General features: G+C 42.0%; 2 protein-coding genes across 4 annotated transcripts in view; one reads left to right on the forward strand and one right to left on the reverse strand.

Annotated features, from left to right (window-relative positions):
* Positions 1-21,963, reverse strand: part of LOC149191514 (nodulin MtN21 /EamA-like transporter family protein) — a 338,056-nt gene that overhangs the window by 111,477 nt on the left and 204,616 nt on the right. The gene's annotated exons all lie outside the window — the stretch shown is intronic.
* On the forward strand, positions 1,653-5,066 carry LOC149191516 (uncharacterized). The gene is made up of 2 exons (XM_089406257.1): positions 1,653-4,124; positions 4,257-5,066. Exon 1 carries the CDS (start codon positions 2,191-2,193, stop codon positions 3,877-3,879), a length of 1,689 nt encoding a protein of 562 aa, XP_089262383.1. The 5' UTR covers positions 1,653-2,190; the 3' UTR covers positions 3,880-4,124; positions 4,257-5,066.

Genomic DNA, 21,963 nt, shown 5'->3' on the forward strand with positions numbered 1-21,963 from the left:
GTCGACCCTGTCCTGGAGAGTCAGCCCTATTGGAGGCAATTCAACAGTATAAATAGAGGGAGCTCGATTCATTTGGAAGCACACTCACACAAGTTCGATCTTCACAAAGAAAGAGGACGAAAAAGGGGAGCGAAATGCAGGAGAAAGAAGACTTAATCCAAGAAAGAAGAAAATCAAAGTTTTTGGGCATCTCTCTCACACGTGTGAAGTCTGCTAGGGTTTCTGCACTGAGGCTGGGGACCAAAAATTCTGAATTAGTTGCAGGTCCGAAATTCTGAATTGAAGTTGCATTTGAAGCGCTGACACTTGGAAACTTTGGCAGAGATCATCTACTTAAAGGAAGGACTGACTTGGTGATTGGAGGAGGTCTTTGTCTACGTATAAAGGGTCTTGGATTGTCTCATCTTGATTTGAATATACTAGTGGAAGAGTTGGACTGGCGTTTCCCTTAGATAGGGGTTTTGCCCTGGCTGAGTGAATACATCTTGTGCCTTTTGTTCTTGTGATCTTGATATACATTTTATTTGGTAATTGCTTGATGAAAGACAACATGATAAAAGTAAAAGAAGCCAACATAAATCACAAGTAATTATCAAGAAGGAGGAATCAAACCCTAATACCTACATGCATTGATTTCTCAACACACCTAACTCCATTGCTGTCCGGTAGCATGCACACTTCAAAAGATAATACACTCTTAAAATAAGTGCTGTCAGGACTCGGGAATAAGCTAAGCCATCAATTTCTCTTGGAAAAATATGGTTCATGCAAACATTCAGCAGAAACACTAATTATAGAAAAGGAATTCGACTTAGTGCTCCTCGCAAAATGCTAGCAGGGTTACCTATTATAGCAAAGAAGATTAGGGTTTAAGCTAGTTAAAAATAGCAATGCAAATTAGGACTGTAAAATTCAAAAAGCTAATGATAAATTTAGAAATCATGTCAAGAGAATGGCATAATAGATTACGCTGGACAAACTTAGCACAAATGCCAAAATTCCAAATATACCAAGGTTGAATTAAGGTTTGAGGTTTGAAACACTTGGCTGAGTATGATTTGTTCTCTTACAGGGCCGAAGAGACTAATTACAGCATACTGTTCTGTTCTTCTGAGCTTGGCCTGACGTTTATCCTGGGCATTTTCATGACAAAACTCTCTTTTAGATAGTACTTCAGCAACTCTTATCTTCAAGCAATCTCCATAACAGAAAGCATAACAGTCAAAGGTGTGAATGCTAGTACACATACAGCTTTGAAACAATCTTCAACAGGGGTTGCAGACACTTTTGTAACAGGCATTGTGGTACGCTATGAGTCTGAGGAAGCCCCTGACATAGGTTTTGAGGCAGATTTGATGTCTTTGACAGAGGGAAACTCAAAACCAGACCTCAAATAAGGTGTGCTGTCAGACATAGACCTAATCAACCCTGTAACAGTGTCTAATCCAGTGTTGCACACATCGCGATAAAATCGCGATAAAATCGGAAAATCGCGATTTTTTAAATTTGCCGATTCAAAGCGCGATTTTTATCGAAAAAATCGCCAATTTTTTTTTATAGCGATTTTTATCGAAAAAATCGCGATTTTTTCAAAAAATCGCGATTTTTTCGATAAAATCGCGATTTTTTCGGTTAAAATCGCGGAGGGCGCGGGCAGCGGGGTTTTATATGGAAAAAACGATTTTTTTTTTATTCATTCAGCAGTCCGCCGCGGAGGAGAAGGAGAAGAAGGGAGGGAGAGGGTTGCCGTCGGTTGTGGGAGCGAATCGAAGCGATTTTAGGAGGAATCCAAGCCAAGATCGCCAATTTGTCCATAAACCAGGTATGTAGATTAATTTTTTTTTGTTTTGGTTCAATAAAAACTTTGTTTTTCATTGTTTTTAAAGAATTTTTGGAAATTTTTCATTGATTTGGGATGGGTTATTTGTTATGACTATGAGAACCAATTTTTGATTTTTATTTTCTCATTTTCTTTAAACATTGTTTATTTTTTTTGATTTTTCATTGTTTTTTGGCATTTGGTTGGGTGACTTGGGTTTAGAAATTGGGATTTTGGAAATAATTAGCTTGTAATTTTGCAAATGCTAAATTGTAATTTGTATTTACTATTATCATTTATGTAATCCTAAATTCCTATTTCCTAATCCTTATTTTTCCATAGGTTTGCAAATTCAAAATTCAAAAACAAACATGCCAAGGAAATTGGATCCTTTCTGGGAATATGGTGACCCTAAAACTCCGAATGATAGACAAAACTTGTATTGCAAGTTGTGTGGAAAGGAAATATTCGGGGGGATATACAGGTTGAAGTTCCACCTTGCACAAATCCCTGGACGTGATGTGGGGCCCTGTCTAAAGACAAATGCTGAAATTATCCAAAAAGCCATGAGAGCATTGGGAGAATTAGAGCACACTAGAGACGCCAAAGAAGAACTCAAAAGGCAACTAAAAAGGTCAGCTGAAGGAAGTGGGCCAAGTGGCACAGGTTCTACTGCAGCGTCAGTCAATCCGTTTGCTGCATCATCATATTTTGTTCCTCGAACCACACCTGGTTCACAACCAACTATCGGTTCAATGATGAAAAGAACTGAAAAAGAAAAAGCTGACAAGTTGATGACAAAATTTCTCCTCTGGAGTGATATTCCTTTCAGCATTATAAGGAATAATCCATTTTTCCAACCTACTCTTGATGCTGTTGCCAGTGTTGGCCCGGGGTACAAACTCCCTTCTCTTCATGATTTCAGAGGCCGGCTTCTTCAAGATGAAAAGCGTGACTGCACCCAAAGATTGGAGGATTTTAGGGCATCATGGGCACAAACAGGATGCACTGTTATGTCAGATGGTTGGACTGACCAAAAGGGGAGAACCCTTATAAACTTCTTGGTTAGTTGTCCCTTGGGGACTATGTTTATCAAATCTGTTGATGCAACTCATCAAATCAAAGATGCAAAAAATTTATGTGATTTGCTGGATGTGTTTATTTTGGAGGTGGGTGCAGAAAATGTTGTCCAAGTCATAACGGACAACGCTGCAAATTATGTTGCTGCTGGTAGAATGCTTATGGACAGGCATCCTACTTTATTTTGGACACCTTGTGCTGCCCATTGTATTGATTTGATGTTAGAGGACATAGGGAAAATTCCCTTTGTCAAAGAGGCTGTTGACTCATCAAAAACCATCACAAAATTTATTTACAATCACACATCTGTGCTTAGCTTGATGAGAAAATGCACCAACAACAAAGAGTTGGTGCGCCCCGCCATTACACGGTTTGCGACGAGTTTCATATCTCTTCAATCCCTCTTGAATTCTATGTGGGATTTGAAGAGAATGTTTGTTTCAGAGGAGTGGCGTTCTTCGCCAATGAGCCGCAAACCAGAAGGAGAGGCCGTCTGCAGACTTGTTTCATACCAAGAAGACTTCTGGGCGGGAGTGCAGGAGGTGTGCGCTGTCACTGAACCTTTGGTAAAGGTTCTTCGGTTGGTAGATGGTGAGAAGCCCGCAATGGGCTATTTGTATGAAGCCATGGACAGGGCCAAAGAAGCCATTCGGTCCTACTATGATGACAAGGGAGATGATGGGTTCCAGAGACAACTCCTTCTATGGAAGGTCATTGATGAGCGATGGAACAACACACTCCATCGTCCCATTCATGCTGCTGGGCTTTTCCTGAACCCTGCATTTTCTTATGCATGTGGGTTTAATTTTGATGTTGAGGTCGTGGAAGGATTATTAACCTGTGTCCAGAAGATGTTGAGATCTTCAGAAGAACGTATGGAGATCTCTAGACAAATTGAGCAATATAAGTTGTCAGGTGGCTTATTTGGCTTTGATATGGCTGTCATTGATAGGACGGTTAAAATGCCAGGTATTTTTTAGTTTGTAGTATGTACTTTGTAACTTTGTTTCAAATTTCATTGTTTCTTCAAATTCCATTTTTTTCTTATGTTTATTTAAAATTTTATTTGTAATTTTGTTGTAGACGCATGGTGGAAGATGTATGGTGGCAGAGTACCCCTTTTGCAAAATCTTGCCATACGCATCCTCAGCCAAACATGCAGCTCCTCGGGATGTGAGCGCAATTGGAGTGTATTTGAAAAAATACACAACAAGAAGCGCAATAGGTTAACACTTAAACATTTAAAATATTGCAAATTTCCAAATAAATTTTTGAATTCATTAAAGTTTTAAACAATATTTTTTTTTTTAATATTAATTATTAATTATTAATTTATTATTTCATGAACTTTGTACAGGTTGGAGTCCCATAGACTTAATGACATGGTCTATGTCTACTACAATCTTCGATTGTGGGTGAAACAACTAGAGAAGACACCTGATACGGAAGCCATCTCATTGGATGGGATTGACACCACTGCTGAATGGAGGGTTGAGACCGAGAGGCCTCTCATGGATCCCACTGAGGATTGGTTAGTGCAGGATGAGGGGGAGGAGGAGGGGGAGGAGGAGGAGGAGGAGGAGCAGGAGCAGGAGCAGGGGGAGGAGGAGTTGGAGGAGCAGGAGGAGGAGGTGACACCGCCTACCCGGGCTACCCGGGCTACCACTACCACCAGTAGAGGACGTGGTCTCCGTCCACCTCAGCCTCCTATAGCTGCTACTACTAGTTCTTCAGCTTCTAGAGCACGTCAGACTCCACTGCCATTTCCACCACCACAGGCACCAGCTTCTACATCTAGAGGGAAAGAGAAAGTTGTGCCATTTTCTCGCAAGAGGGGCAGAGGAAATCAATAGGATTAGACTTTCATTTTATTGTATATGACATTATGACATGATGAGATACATTATCATATTTTTTGTTGATATTTTGAGGCTGAGTTGGACTTGGGACTCAGGACTTACTATTCAGGACATGATTCAATGTTATGTGTGATTTTAGCGCTAGAAATGATATTAAACATCTTATATATTAGTTTTTTTATCATATTTATGTGTCAATGTATTTATTTTATGTTGTAGATGGTTTAGATATTAAAAAAATTGAAAAAAATTGAAAAAAAATGAATATTTTTGTGCCAAACGATTTTTTCCCGCTTTTTTCCGATTTTTTCCCGATTTTAACGATTTTTTCCGCTTTTTTCCCGGCGCCGATTAAATCCCGATCGCGATGTGTGCAACATTGGTCTAATCCGCTCGTTGTTCGAGCCACAAGACCTAAGTTGCATGGTACGGGGAAACAGATATGCATATCCAAAAGGTAATGCCCTGGAAATGTGACCCCCAAAAAATTAGGAAACAGAGATACAATATATATATATATATATATATATATAGCATTCAAGTTTTAATTTTTAACATTATAATTTAGAATAAAGATACAGGTTCAAGAATAAATAAGCAACTGCCAAGGCCCAAGGCCCAAGAACATTTAAATGAGAAACATAAAATAAACTGGAGAAGTCAATGATTGTAGTCAACTGCTAAACACTGTTGTCTCTGAGCGGAATCTTCGAAATACTGAAATCTCATCTTTGAGTCCTAGACACAGGGAGGAGGAGTTATGCGAGCGTTTATAGGAATCCTGGACGTTGTCTGCAAAATTGGAAGATTGTGTCCGGAACAGATCTGTACGCTCCCAGGTGAACTGGATGAGGGTGTCTGGGGTCGAACATACCCAGATCTACCTCAAACCCTAGACGCTCTCATAAGGCTTCTGTGCGAGTGTTTATGGCAGCCCAAATGCTCTCAGAACCATACTGTTCAGGGACCAAACTGAGCAGTGGAAACCCTAGCCTCTCGTACGCTCCCATAAACACTATGTGCCAACGTGTAGGACTTTCTGTACGTTGGCTTGACCACTATGTGCTAGTGTCTAGGGACTAAAATGCCCAATTTTGTGCCAATGTCCAGGGACTGTGGATTTATAGAAGTATTTCCAATTTCACTTCTCGATTCATCAATATTCAATGCAACAAGAGAGAAACCCTACAACCTATCACAAGTGCAAATCACCTCTCTCAAGCACACAACAACACTCCAACCAGTGAAGAATCTGGGGCATCACACCCTTCAACCTATCATTAGGTCTGGATCTCTTCAATCATTGAAGACACTTAAGCATGACACCAACTGAGACCCTTTGACAGCTCCCTTGTCAACCAATCTCTCCATACCCTGAAAGATTCCAGTGAACATTTTTTGATACCATGTTAAATTTCAAATCATGGTAAATAGATTTTGTGCTCAGAATTTGAACTTTAAGATTTAAGGAAAGCTTAAAACCTATAAACTGACCAAAACAGTAAATTCTAAATGTTGTAAATGTTAATTCTTCATAGGGCTACATTGTTCTTTGCTTTGATAATTGCATTTCTTCATTAATACATTAAGTTCACCCCATATCATCATTACATTATTCAGATCTACACCATTATTCATTAGCATATGTAATTATATAGAAAGAACAACATCATCATCATCATCAATGCAGCGGAACATAAAGGAACAATAGAAGAAAAGTGTGCACACATAGAGACACCACGACTGGTCCGAGACCAGGGCAAAACCCACTATGGGGAAAACCCTTGCAAATCTTCTTCTTCTTAGATCGTCATCAAATGATTAAGCAAAAGAGAGTACAACGCTCCATACATTTATCTATGCAACAAAACAACTATGATATCCATGAAACAGATCTAATCATGCTTAATATCACAACCCAGATGAGGGCGTCCGGGGTCAAACATACCCAGATCTACCTCAAACCCTAGACGCTCTCATAAGACTTTTGTGCAAGTGTTTATGGCAGCCCGAATGCTCTCAGGACCATACTATGCATGCGTCCGGGGACCAAACTGAGCAGCGGAAACCCTAGCCTTCCGGATGCTCCCATAAACACTATGTGCCAACGTCTAGGGCTTTCTAGACGTTGTCTTGACCACTATGTGCTAGCATCTAGGGACTAAAATGCCCAGTTTTGTGCCAGTGTCCAGGAATCAGAAAACCATAGATCAGTGCGAGCTTCACCCCTGAGATTTCAGACCCTTGCGCAAACTTTCCTCCGACAAACCTGTGCAAACCAAGACAATAAGAGAAGAGAAGATGGCTTGATCAATGTGTCCAAATGAGCTTGAGGTATCTTCTATTTATAGGCTTTCATGAGGGTCCACTTGGGGTTGAGGCCGACCTATCCAATTTAACATGTGCTTAGGGCCAACCTAACCCAATATACATGAGTGAATAAATAAATTAAAAAACCAACTTTCACTTGTCCAAATAAGGTGATCTTTAGGTCGATTTTGGTCCTCTCAAAAAGAGGAATCTAATGCAATCATCATCTTGGTCATCTGAGTTGTCCAAGGTGGAATTTGACCGCAGTTGCAAAAATTAACACTCCCTCTCAACTAGGGAGAATTCCACCTACCAATATTTGTCCATCGATCAATATATCATTTTGGTGTCTTCAAGTGTCATCACGTATCATTCTTGATCATCTTTGTCATGTAGTCATCATGCCATGACCACCTCAAGTATCTCATCATCACAAATCATCAATGTACATCTCGATCTATCCCTTACTTATTCCTGCTTATCTCTTGATTGTTCCTACTCGTATGTTGAACATTCTCGAATCTAGAAGAAGATGAATTTGTTACTGGAGGGGAGCTTAAGCTACCACCCTACATCCATCAAGCTGTTGTTGATTTTTGGTAGCATCGGATGTGCTCTAAGTCTCAAATTTTGCAGGGCAGCTTGGGCACATGTATTCCAAAGAACCCAGAAAGCGTTTTGGGAAATTCCACCCGAAGACAGTTTTATTAAAATAATTAATTATTTTTAATGGGTCCCTGTGTCTAAACTTAGGAAATTAAAATAATTAATGGGTATTAATCTAACTGCGGGTGTAACTTCTAGAAGAAGACGAGGATCAAGCAGAAATGATCTTAGCCATTGATTAGCTTCTAATCTAGGCCGTAGAACGTCAACGAGAAGATTATTTAAGGAAGCTTAAGGGTCGTTTGGAAGACACATAGAGAGTTCAGAAGATCGAATTTTTGAAGAAGAGCAGCTTCCGAAAGAGAAATTCGAAGTGAGCTTTTGCAAAGAGGGGCAGAAGGAGTTTTCGCTGGAGGATCTTCTCCGGAGCCAAGAATACTCAGCAGAGAGGCAAAGAGACACACAGAGGAGGCAGCGCAGAGGGCAGAGAGGGTGACGCAGAGCCAGAAAGGGCTCACGTAGGCCCACGCAGAGCAGCGCAGAGGCCTTTTAATGTCCCAAATGGAGAAATTTTGGAACAAACCCTTCAAATCAAACTATCAAGCACTTAACAAGAAATTGCCATGAAAAACCCAAACACAAGAAATTTGACTGAAGCCATAAACCCACAAATTGCATAAAAATCTCATTAAAAATCACAACATGAGGAACAATGAGAAATGCAACAACCAAAATCCAACTTTATTAATGAAAAATGAAATAAACTCCAACAGATTACAGAAAAAAACACATATAAAAATCAAACACAAAATATGGCGGAAAAAGGCTGAAGCCTAATGCTTCTTCATGTATCATCTCTCATTCATACATTGTTACAAATAAATAGATGAGACACAGTGTTCTCAAGATAGTGCGTGCTATCTTAGACACCTTTGGTTGAGATACTTTCTCCTTTGGTTGAGATAATTTCTCACCAGACACACCAATATAGGAGTTACCTAAACTAACTCCTATCTTAGAGGAACAACCCAAGAGTTAGGCACAAATTCCTAACTTGGAATTTTTAATTAATTAATTTTTGGATTTATTATTGTTTTATGAGAGAGTCTAACATTTATTATATATAGATATATGCCAATACAATAGTTGGGAATGACCCTTCAGTCTCCAAACTAAAACAAAAAAACAATCACTACACCTGTGGATTCTGAATGAATCCACCAAGGGGAGATGGGTGCTCGCCTAATCTCTCTAAATCACCCGAGGGTTTTTGTCCTGGGGCTACCAATGAAGTAGAGAACCGGGTTCACAACCTCTCATATAAGAAACAATACTCAATCCCAGATGTCTCCAAATGATCTCCTCCTCCCCTTTTATAGATTTGATGGATAGATCTCCAAGCTTCTAGAAGCATCTTATTTTATTATTTTATTATTATTCTAGAAGCTCCTCCATCGACTTTATCTTAAGTGACCTTTAATTTTATTTTATTTCACTTAAGTCACTTTTGGCCCTTCTTCTCCAATTAATTATTTTTCCTTAATTAAATCACAAATGAAAGTCATTTTTAACTAAAAAAAATGGCAAATCGCCCACCATACTCTCTTCGGCCACTAGAAGTCCCTTCTCATCATTCCATCCTGTAGATCTTCTCGTTCTAGTTCCAACGAGCTATTACACTAAGGTGTTCCATCAATTAATCTCCCCGGAATGCCACCTCGAGCATAATTAATTAAGTTACGCCCAATAATAACGTTGATTTCTAAAAGTTGTCAGAATGCGACGGAGTGAAACAAAAATTGTGTGGATGATGGAATATGCCAAGCAAATGCCATCAAATCCCATAAAAACTCCTCAAAACCCCATCGGGAACCCTAATGACATAAACCTACTCCACTGACCTAGCCATCTCTTGCCCTGAAAATCCACCCTGGCTATACTATGAAGAAGAATAAAAATGGGGACATGACAGGCTTCTAGCGCAGAAGTCCGAGTTTGCTGAGGAGGCTAACATTTCTGAGCCGGGAGGGCTAGAAAAGGCTTCTGAAGGCAGATTGATTCCCAATTGAGCTGACACAGGGCCCACACAGAGGCAACGTAGAAGTAGTCGGGGAACTCGTAGTTCAGCTGTAGGATCAACTAGGACTTGCAATGTAGAGTGAGGTAATCTCACCAATTTCTTTTGCTAAGTGATTTTCTCTGTAACTGGATTGTTGGAGGGCATCCAGTAGTTGTCTTCAAAAATACTTCAGCTTAATAATAAAACCCTTAGATCTGTTGTACCGGTTTTCTAGAATTGGCTTTTTTTGGGGACGTTTGTCCAAAAATGTTGAAGTTTCTAGGTTTACTTAGTTAGAAACCCTCCATGTACTTTATCTGGTTTATTCCTACCTACTTTTTATTTTCCTTAACAAGTTATTTACAATGTAAATACTAAAAATAAACACTAGTGCATGCTCAACATATTACAGATCAACAACAAAAAGAAACAGAAACAAACACACCATATGACACCTTTATTTTTGAACTAATGTCCTCTAAAAAACCCAATGTGGGAAAACCGGTGCAGCTATCTGAGGGTTTTCTTATTAAGCAATATCATAGTACAATCTGGGTGAGGAAACTGGCCTACCCAACAAAGAATTTCCTTGGCAATAATACCTCTCAGTTTCTGACAAATCTCCTGGCTGAAACCCCGAATAATCCTTCCGGCAACTACTCAGCACAAATCTGCCCCAGAAACCCCAGCGTCGGCCTCTCTCTAGACTGCGTCAGCCACTCTCTGTCCCACGCTAGCCCTACGTCACCTCGGATGGGTCTGCGTCAGCCCTGGGATGCCCTGCGTCAGCAGCACTGGCCTCTCTGAGGCTCTACGCAGCTCCCGGCTGCCTCTGCGTGGCCCTACGTGAGCCCTGGCTGGCTCTGCATCGCTCTCCTTGGCTATTGCGCTGCTCTCCCAGCACTATCTCTGCCTCTTTGTCTCTCTGTACTCAATTGCCCCTCAGCTACATCTCCCAGTCACTAATTCTATCTCTCTTAGCAAACCCCGCTCTAGAGAATAGAATGACTGATCACTCTGGTGTCATATCCAAGTGACCCTCAAGCCTCCCCTTATACTTTTCTTGTTGACATATCAATGGCCGAGATTAAGTACCTAATCAACAGCTAAGATTAGGTCTGGCTTGAACCATGTCTTTTGGACATTCTAACACAGTTTCATACTAATTCCCATTAATATTTTATTTTTCCTAAGTTTAGACTTAGGGAATCCATTAAAAATATTAATTATTTTAATATCTCCTGAATTGTTTAGAATCTGCCCAAACCCTTTCTGGGTATTGGAGATCTCATGTGCCCCAACCTCTCCACCAAATTTCGTGGCTAGAGCACATTCGATGCTACCCCAAATCAACACTCCCTCGTAGCGAGGACTGTGCTCTAGCAATACTCCTCACTGAGTATTACTCTAATCATCCGACATCGGTCCATGTGTTGATGCTAGGCATGCTGCCCACCATCCTCTGCACTGTTGTATCATGTACTGCCACCCATGGTTCTACCACTGCCACTGCTGCATCTATACGACAACTCCCTTTGCATCCGTGTTGTTGTTGGTCCTTTCTCCCAGCACTGCATCCGCACTACACCTCCTCTCATCATGCTGCATCGTGCTGCCCACTGTTGCACTGCAACTCAGTTACTGAGAAGTAACTGATCTCCCAATCTAACCTCCCTATTGGGCTAGAGACACCCACTGATGCTGAAGCTCCCTCTGCCGCTAACAAGTGCTCCCTCTCTGATATTTGCGCAGCTGCAACAACTCCCTGCATCTTGCACCGTTGCACACCTCTTTGTGCCATCCTGCACTGGTGCAACACCCCTGTGCCTCTCGCATTGTTGCAGCCTGCTAGCCTCACGCTATCTCGGGACTCCTGCACTGTAGCTCTCTCTGTTGCTCCATCTGCATCCGTCTCTACCCACATCAGCCAGTCCTGCTACTCCTCTGGGCTCCCGTAGCAAGGTCTAATCCTGTTAAGTTATGGTATGTTCTATGCTTATAACAGTTTACTTCTTTTTCTTATTATATTCCACCGATTAGCAATCACATGTACATAAAGTAAAGTGCAGATAGAACATTAAACGATCGACAGAAAACAAGCCAAGACAAGAGACACAAGATGCGGCGGCTAGCCAGGGACAAACCCCACAATGTGTGGGGAAACCCTTTGATCAAATCTTCTTTTATCTTCAATAATTCAGCAGAGAGAAATAGTACAATAAATCTGATTCATATCAGCAGTAGCAAACCCAAGATCAATAGCATCAGCATTAGCGGCTTCATTATCAAACTAGGGCAGACGATATCTTGCAAACCGTTTGTCGGATTGACTTCATTCCACCACCAAAAGTTGCAGCTTTTAGAGGAGGTTCAGATGAACCTACAGCGCAGTTCCAAAGAGGAGATCTTTTAGGCCACGCAAGTCAATCTTTACTTCTGCAGTTGCAGCTTCAAATTCAACAGCTTCCGGCTTCACATGTGTGAAAGAGAGAGACCCATTTCAGCGCAGTAGAGAAGAGACTCATTTCTGCGCAGTAGAGAGAGAGATGTGATGAGATGAGTGAGTCCAAATGAGGAAAAGTCCTCTTATATTTATACACAACGTTGGTGGGTGAATAGATGCGACAGTTGGGCTTCTGAGCCTATATGAGTTGTAGGTCGGCTTGATAATAATTCCATAATCAAAATAAATTCATATCTCCATGAATACTTATCGGAATTGGATGATCTTTATATCAATCCTACACCTCTTGACGAGAGGAATCTAATAAAAATATTATTAGCCATGAATAAGATGACCCACATGAAGTTTTGCCCTGGTTGCCAATTTTAACACTCCCTCTCAACCATGGAGAACTTCATCTGCAATCTGTCTATCGGTCGTTACTATTCATCCATCAAATGCACTGCCTTGTACAGCCTGACCCTTGCCCTGCTCTGCTCTATTTTGCCTGTTCTGCTTTGTCTTGTTCTGCCCTGCACTGATCTGTACTGTTTTGTTCTGTTCTGCTCTGCTTTTGTCCGAATTATGAAGAAGAAGAAATGATCGAGGATGTATCATACTGACTCAAAGTCAGTCTCAGAGTATGTACCACTGGTCCCAGACCAGTCTCAACCAACCCAAAGTCAGCGTCATAGTGAGTACAACTCCAATGGTCCCAGACCAATATCATCCTCCACTGACTCAAAGTCAGTCTCAAAGTATGTACCACTGATCCCAGACCAATCTCAACCGACCCGAAGTCAGCGTCATAGTATGGTACAACTCCTACCACTGGTCCCAGACCAGTATCATTGATCCCAGATCAATGGAGGTCATCCTAGCGTAGGGAGTACGGTAGTTACAACGATGCGTCCATCGGTACTACTATGGTCCCTAAATTCATTTCCCTGCTCATTGATCAGATGAGAGGTACTTCCCATGAGTCCCAGACTGCATGGGTAGGATGCCTCGACAGGAGAACTAATCAATCCTGTCCTCACAGGAGAACACATCAATCCTGCTACAATTGCCATGGAGAACACATCAATCCAGGCCTCACAGGAGAACACATCAATCCTACTACAATTGCCATGGAGAACACATCAATCCAGGCCTCACAGGAGAACACATCAATCCTGCTACAATTGCCATGGAGAACACATCAATCCAGGCCTCACAGGAGAACACATCAATCCTGCTACAATTGCCATGGAGAACACATCAATCCAGGCTGCCATGGAGAACACATCAATCCAGGCCTCACAGGAGAACACATCAATCCTGCTACAATGTCGCCACGGGGTGTACATGTATACCACCAGGGGATAGTGAATAATCCTGTGGTCATATGTTGCTCCAAGAAGCACCCCGCACCCCCCTGGAGCTCTCAGAGCTCAATGCATCATACATGACCCTCATTGGAGGGTCTTTGAACAACTCCAAGTTGTTCACGAAAAGTCAGAAATTTTACTTTCCCAAGGGGTTTTGTCAGAATGTCGGCGACCTGTTCATCTGTACCGATATGATGGAGCCTTATAGCTCCCCGTTGCACCATATCTCGAATATAATGGTATCTGATATCAATATGCTTGGAGCGATCATGGAATACCGGATTTTCTAACAAACGAATCCCACTTTGGTTGTCACAAAGGATCACAGTGGTATCCAATGTGAATCCAAACAACTCACTGAAGAGCTCTCGCAACCAAACTGCCTCACAAGAAGCCATGCTAGCAGCAATATACTCTGCTTCGACGGTGCTCAAAGCCACCGACTTTTGTTTCCTGCTCATCCAGGATATCGAAGCAGATCCCAAGGAGAAACAACACCCGGAAGTGCTCTTACAGTCCTCCACATTGCCTACCCAGTCAGCATCTGTGTATCCAAATAGTCTCACATCTCTGGCAATGTATCTTAACCCATAAGTGATAGTGCCACGAAGATATCTCAGCAAATTCTTGGCACCAATCCAGTGTATGTGGTGGGGTTCAACCATATGCTGGCTCAACGTGTTGACTGCAAAGCATATATCTGGACAGGAGTTCACTAAGAACATTAATGCTCCGACGAGTTGCCGATACTCGGTAGCATTTCGTAAAACAGGTCCAGCAGCACTACCGCTTAACTTCTTGAAGTCAAGCTCCATCAGAGTAGTTACAGGCTTGCAGTCCACCATTCCAAATCTTTCCAATATCTTCACCACATATTTTCCTTGAGATAGGAAAATTTCTCCTAGCTTTTGCCACACTTCAAGTCCTAGGAAGTAGTGCATCAGTCCTAGGTCTTTCATTTCAAATTCAGAGGCCAGCTCCCTCTTACATTTGTGAATGAGAGGGTCTGCACTTGTTAAAAAGAGGTCATCCACATACAACACCAGTATGAGAGGCTTGTCATCTTCAACCTTAAAGTAAAGGTTAGGATCAGCTTCACTCCTAGTGAATCCCAGCTTCATCAAGTAGCTATCAATCCTCTCATACCATGCTCGGGGTGCTTGCTTCAGCCCATAGAGAGCCTTCTTCAACCTGCATACATGAGATTTTCAATCATAAATCTCAAATCCTTCAGGTTGCTCCACGTAGACCTCTTCTTTGATCGAGCCATGCAAGAACGCAATCTTGACATCCATCTGATGTAGGTTCCATCCTTGTGAAGCGGCAAGAGCTATGATCGAGCGGATGGTCGTATATCTGGCAACAGGTGCAAATATCTCATCATAGTCTATACCTTCCTTTTGGGAGAAACCTCGAGCAACAAAACGAGCCTTATACTTTTCCGTGCTTCCATATGCTGCATGCTTTATCTTGTAAAGCCATTTGGAAGTAACATCAGTCTTGTCCTGGGGTCTGGGAACTACTTCCCAAACATCATTCTTTATGATAGACTCATATTCTTCGGTCATAGCATCCTTCCATACTTGATGCTTGACGGCATCTGAGAATGACGAAGGCTCATTTTGTATGATCGTGCTCATGATGGTCAGGTATCCTTGATACCTATTAGGTTTCTTACTTTCACAAAAGGTTCCTCGGGGTGCAGCATGTCCTTCAGCATCATCAAGTAACCCCTTAAGCCATGAAGGCCTCTTCCTAGAAGAGGAAGGCTCATATGGAGGAGGATCAATCGGATCCATGGGTTCTTCTACATCAGGCATTGATTCATCATCCTTTTCTTTCGGTTCCCTGGTGTCGGCTTCTTGAGAGCTCCTCAAAGTCGAAAGATTGATCACCTTGCTAAGAGCCATATCTTCGTCAAAGGTGACATCATGACTAATTATGACTTCCCTTTGACCGGCTACATAGATTCTATAGCCTTTAGTATTTTCACCATAGCCCACGAAAATTCCCTTCTTTCCAGATGCTCCCAATTTATTTCTTTTCTCTTTCGGCACATGAAAGTATACAGGGCTTCCAAAAATTTTAAAATGAGAAACATCAGGTTTCTTACCGGTGAATTTTTCTTCAGGAGTCTTGGAACCCAATGCTTGATGAGGGCATCGATTTTGTACATATACGGCAGTGTTTGCAGCTTCAGCCCATAGAAACTTAGGAAGACTTTGATCATGTAGCATGGCCCGGACAACTTCCATAATTGTGCGGTTCTTCCTTTCTGCCACACCATTTTGTTCAGGAGTATATGGTGTAGTAGTCTCCCTCTTGATGCCAGCCTCTTTACAAAAATCATGGAACTCATTAGATTCATATTCAGTCCCATTGTCAGTTCTTAAGATCTTGATCTCCTTTTCGGTTTGATTCTCGATTAGGGTTTTGAAGTGTCGGAACCAAGGGAACACTTCATCCTTCTTTTTCAAGAAGTATATCCAGGTCTTTCGAGAATGGTCATCAGTAAAAGTGAGATAATATGAGTATCCTCCCAAGGAGTTCACAGGCATCATACCTGATATGTCTGAGTGAACTAGTTGTAATCTAAGTTGCAGGAAACGTGGGCAGGGGGTCCGTTTCCCCAGGGGAAACGAAACGAAACTCGTTTCCCCGTACCGTACGGCCTGGAAACGCGTTTCCGGCCATACGGCCACGTTTCCCGAAACGGAAACTTGGCTGTACGGCCGGAAACTCGTTTCCAGGCCATATGTGCCACGTTTCCCCCAAAAAAACACTTGTTTTTTAATTTTTTTTTTTTTTTTTAATTTTTTTTAGGGTTTCCAGGTAGGGTTTCTAGGTATATAATAATAATTTTTAAATATTTTAATATATATATATATATATTATTATATATATTCGCGTTTCCCCGTTTCCAAAATTTGGGGAGGTCGCGTTTCGTTTCGCTTCCCCGTTTCGTTTAGCTTCCGCGTTTCCCCGTTTCGTGCAACTTAGGTTGTAATATATCGGAGGTCTTGCTTTGACTTGAAGGGAATGGTCCCCTTTTGAGCTTTCCTTCGGCACATCCCGGACATACACCTTCTTTCTCTACTTGGAATTCAGGCATCCTTGTTACCATCTGTCTTACATCGAGTAGAGCTTTGTAATGAAGGTGGGCAAACCTCCGATGCCAAATTTCGGACTAAAGAGTTTTGTCACAAGACATGACACCTAGCGGACTTCCATCGACCTGATATAATGAATCAACACTAAAACCAAGAGTAAAGGCATCTTTAACATTATTTTTCCATATACATACCTTGCCATTGCTAAAGGTTACCTTGTAGCCTTTGTCTTCCATTGCCGAGATGGATACCAGGGTCTTTTTGAGATCAGGTACATATAATACATCTTGTAAGTGAATCGTATTACCTTGATTCAGTTTAAGAGAAACATTGCCTACACCTTTCACTGGGTATTTCATGTCATCTCCAAGGACAATTTCCAGGTTAGTTTCTTTATCTACCAGATTATAGAGTACTTCTTTGTAACCAGTGAAGTGTCTTGAGGCATCACTATCAATGAGCCAAATTCCCATTGAGTCCGAAGGATCGGAGGTAGATAGAGCAGCTGGTAGATAATATTCAGCCTGCTTATCGTCAACAGTGTTAGATTCATACCTAGAATTTCTAGCCTTCTTGAATGGTTGCCCTCTTCCTTGATTTCCCGCATTCCTTTTTCCTTTGTTGTTGAATTTTCCATTCCTTCGATTACCATGAGAGGGATTTTGATTATCGTCACGGTGAGAGTCCTTTCTATCGGGGCATTCCCTTGCATAGTGACCTGCTTTATTGCAAATGAAACATCGTCCTTTTCTTCCACCCTTAAAGCCAACCTTTCTTTTCGATTTAGACCCAGAATTATTTCTTTTCTTAGCATGAGAAGAAAAAGCAGCAGGAGGACCTTTAGGCAAGGGCATTTCCTGCTCTTCTACCCTTGTTTGTTCTTGAATGCATCTAGCCATTAATTCCTCGAAACTAGGAATTACATTATTGTTCAGAAGAGTAGTCCTGAACACATACCATTCAGATGGTAATCCTCCGAGAGTTGTGAGTGCCATTTCTCTGTCAGTAATGGTTTCCCCAGGAGATAGGAGATCGTTCTTGATCTCGGTGATTCTTAAGAAGTATGCTTGCATACTTTCATCTTTACCCTTCTTGATTTCCCTCAACTTATTTCTAAGAAACAAAACTTGATTTCCATCATTAACTTTAAATAAACTCACCAGTCTATCGTAGATTTCCTTGGAGGTGTCTAGATCAGAGATGTAGGACACCAAGTGCTTGTCGATAGAGTCCCGATGATCTTCTATTTTGACTTCTTCGATTTTCCATTTGTTCGAGGTAGCAGCGGATGCATTTGATGGAGGCTCAACAATATTGCCTCTCACATGATCCAACACTCCTTGATTCTCAAGGGTTAGACCGATAGACATCTTCCATCCGTGATAGTCAGCTTTCTTCAGCAGGAAAGAGTGTTGAGGACCCCATAGTTCTTTTAGGATAGCCTTGCCAATATTCTCTTCAATGATTGCTCTTACTCTTGCTCGGGCTTTGTCTTCACCTCAGCTCTGATACCATGTTACATTATGGTATGTTCTATGCTTATAACAATTTACTTCTTTTTCTTATTATATTCCACTGATTAGCAATCACATGTACATAAAGTAAAGTGCAGATAGAACATTAAACGATCGACAGAAAACAAGCCAAGACGAGAGACACAAGATGTGGCGGCTAGCCAAGGACAAACCCACAATGTGTGGGGAAACCCTTGATCAAATCTTCTTTTATCTTCAATAATTCAGCAGAGAGAAATAGTACAATAAATCTGATTCATATCAGCAGTAGCAAACCCTAGATCAATAGCATCAGCATTAGCGGCTTCATTATCAAACTAGGGCAGACGATATCTTGCAAACGTTTGTCGGATTGACTTCATTCCACCACCAAAAGTTGCGGCTTTTAGAGGAGGTTCAGATGAACCTACAGCGCAGTTCCAAAGAGGAGATCTTCTAGGCCACGCAAGTCAATCTTTACTTCTGCAGTTGCAGCTTCAAATTCAACAGCTTTCGGCTTCACATGTGTGAAAGAGAGAGACCCATTTCAGCGCAGTAGAGAAGAGACTCATTTCTGCGCAGTAGAGAGAGAGATGTGATGAGATGAGTAAGTCCAAATGAGGAAAAGTCCTCTTATATTTATACACAACATTGGTGGGTGAATAGATGCGACAGTTGGGCTTCTGAGCCTACATGAGTTGTAGGTCGGCTTGATAATAATTCCATAATCAAAATAAATTCATATCTCCATGAATACTTATCGGAATTGGATGATCTTTATATCAATCCTACACCTCTCGACGAGAGGAATCTAATAAAAATATTATTAGCCATGAATAAGATGACCCACATGAAGTTTTGCCCTGGTTGCCAATTTTAACAAATCCAAGAGGCTGGGTGCCTCGAAGATCCTGCCCTTCATTGCCTGTAGTCCGTCTGACTACAGCGCGATGTCTTCCCACTTCCACTCAAGTGGTGCATGTGCACTCATGGCACAGTCATCGTGTGTCAAAACTTGCTTCTCTACCCGTGTTGGCATTGCCTTAGTCTCGGAAGACTCTCCCTTACTCCTCTTCCTTGGACACTGGGTCGCATAATGACCCAACTCACCACAATGGAAGCACTTGATCTTGGGGAGATCTTTCTCTTCTTTCGCTTCTCCTGCTTTCCCTCAGATGCTAGGGCCACATCTTCCTCCTCCTGCTTGACTTTGATCCCCTTGCTGGTGCTACTCGTTTTCGACTGCGGTCTGATCTCTTCCTGGCGAAGAGCTACCCACACATCTCGTCCAAAGGTGGGAGAGTCCCTCTGCCTAGTATACTCTGGACAAACACCTCCCAGTCTTCTGAGACAACATTCAGGGTTGTCCTCACCATCAGCTCTTGATCCAGTGTCACCTCTATAGCAGTCAACTGATCTCGGATCTCATTCAGTCCTCTAAGGAAGGTGTCAATCGGTTCTCCCTTCTTCATCTGATACGACCTCAACTGATTCTCAAGAAGCATTCTTCTCTGCATAGAAGTATGCTGGTACAGCTTCTTGAGAGCCTCCCACATCTCAAATGTCATTTCCTTCTCGATTATGTGTGGTACTACATGATCCTTGACCCCATCAAGGATAATACTCTTGGCCCTCTTCATTGCCTCCTCGTACCTGTCATTATCAGTACAGATAATATTCTGGCCTTCCAAACTGCGAAGTTCGATGCTTTGTCCAGTCTATCCTGGTCTCTTACTCCATGTAATGCCATGATGCTCCTCTACTTCCCTCCTGGAAGTTCTCTGTTCGACTCCTTTGAGTCTCTACTTCCCGTCTGGAAGTTCTCTTCTAGACTCCCTCTGAGTCCCAATTTCCCTCCTGGAAATCCTTTTGTCGTTGTCGAGATGCCCCCTACTCTGATTATCTTGCGCAACCGCACCACTGATCTGGGTTCCTCAGCTAGAAACCCTCGGTAGCAACTCCTCTGACCTTGCTCTGTCAGGTACTGTTTTGACTACAGTACCTCACCAGCTCCACTTTGCAATATTACCGCAGCCTTCTAAACCCCAGCAACATGAAGGTGGGAGCTCCTAGGCTCTGCGCAATCCCGACACTAGCAACCTAGCCTCCTCAGTCAACTGCCTCAGCCCTCCCAGCTACTATGAGGCTCTGCGTGTGGCTTCTTTTGCTTTCCTTAGCCTCTACGTTGCCTCTTCCCGGCTCACCCTTGATGACGTAGGCACTGCGTCACCCTTCCTTATTGCTGCTCTGCTAGAAATAGCTTCTGTCACCTCGGGACAACTATTTTCCTGTTGTTATTGCTCCGCTCGGCTTATGTGCTTTAGTCCTCCTGTGATCTGCAATCACGCTCTAATACCATGTTGAAGTTTCTAAGTTTACTTAGTTAGAAACACTCCATTCACTTTATCTGATTTATTCCTACCTACTTGTTATTTTTCCTTAACAAGTTATTTACAATGTAAATGCTAAAAGTAAACACTATTGCATGCTCAACATATTATAGATTAGCAACTAAAAAAAACATAAAACAAACACACCATATGACACCTTTATTTTTGGACTAATGTCCCCGAAAAACCCAATGTGGGAAAACCGGTGCAACTATCTAAGGGTTTTCTTATTAAGCAATATCATAGTACAATCTGAGTGCTGAAACTGGCCTACCCAACAAAGAATTTTCTTGGCAGTAATGCCTCTCAGTTTCTGACAAATCCCTTGGCTGAAGCCCCGAATAATCCTTCCAATAGCTACTGAGCACAAATCTGCCCCAGAAACCCCAGCGTCAGCCTCTCTCTGGACTGCGTCAGCCCCTCTCTGTCCCGTCGTTGGCCCTGCGTCACCCCGAATGGGTCTACGTCAGCCCATAGGATGCCCTGCGTCAGCCCTCTAGCCCTCTGCGTCACAGCGCTGGCCTCTCTGAGGCTGTGCAGCAGCTCCCAACTGCCTTTGCGTGGCCCTGCATGAGCCTTCGCTGGCTCTGCGTCACTCTCCTTGGCTACTGCACTGCTCTCCCGGCACTATCTCTGCCTCTCTATCTCTTGTAACTCAATTTCCCCTCAGTTGCATCTCCCCAATCACTAAATTCTATCTCTCTTAGCAAACCCCGCTCTTGATAATAGAATCACTGATCACTCTGGGTCATCTCCTAGTGACCCTCAAGCCTCTTATACTTTTCTTGTTGACATATCAACGGCCGAGATTAAGTCCCTAATCATCGGCTAAGATTAGATCTGGCTTGATCCATGTCTTTTGGACCATTCTAACACAGTTTCATACCAATTCTCATTAATATTTTATTTTCCTTAAGTTTAGACTTGGGGACTCTATTAAAAATATTTAATTATTTTAATATCTCCTGAACTTTTATAATTTTTTCGCAACCCTTTCTAGGTATTGGAGATCTCATGTGCCCCACCTCTCCACCAAATTTCGTGCTAGAGCTCATCTGATGCTACCCCAAACAAAAAAAAAAAACATCTGTGTCACTTGTGTGTATCTTTCTCTATTTTTTTAGTTTCTTGTTTCGGCGTATAATTTAATTGGTGTAGGCTGCAGTGTATGTATTTTGAATGTTTGCCTTAGGAACTACAAATAACTTGTTTTATGTACATCTAACAAGTAGGAGAAATATCATCAATGTTTGTGTAGAATTCCCAGGTTTAAGAAATTTTCATAGCTACTACCTGGAATCTCTGCCAACGGGCTACTACCTAGAAATCATCATCAATCATCATCAGAGAGCATATCATCAAGGAGCACATCTCAACCTGGAACCACATCGGGGAACACAATCTCAACCTGGAATCTCATGGGG

Source organism: Pinus tabuliformis, chromosome 2_2 (genome assembly GCF_031772625.1).
Source record: "Pinus tabuliformis cultivar Carrire ecotype Pingquan chromosome 2_2, CPIR1, whole genome shotgun sequence".
NCBI lineage: Eukaryota > Viridiplantae > Streptophyta > Pinopsida > Pinales > Pinaceae > Pinus > Pinus tabuliformis.

What these genes read in the sequence shown, in the direction of transcription:
- LOC149191516 (XM_089406257.1), top strand. Translation starts at nt 2,191, where the DNA reads ATGCCAAGGAAATTGGATCCTTTCTGGGAATATGGTGACCCTAAAACT.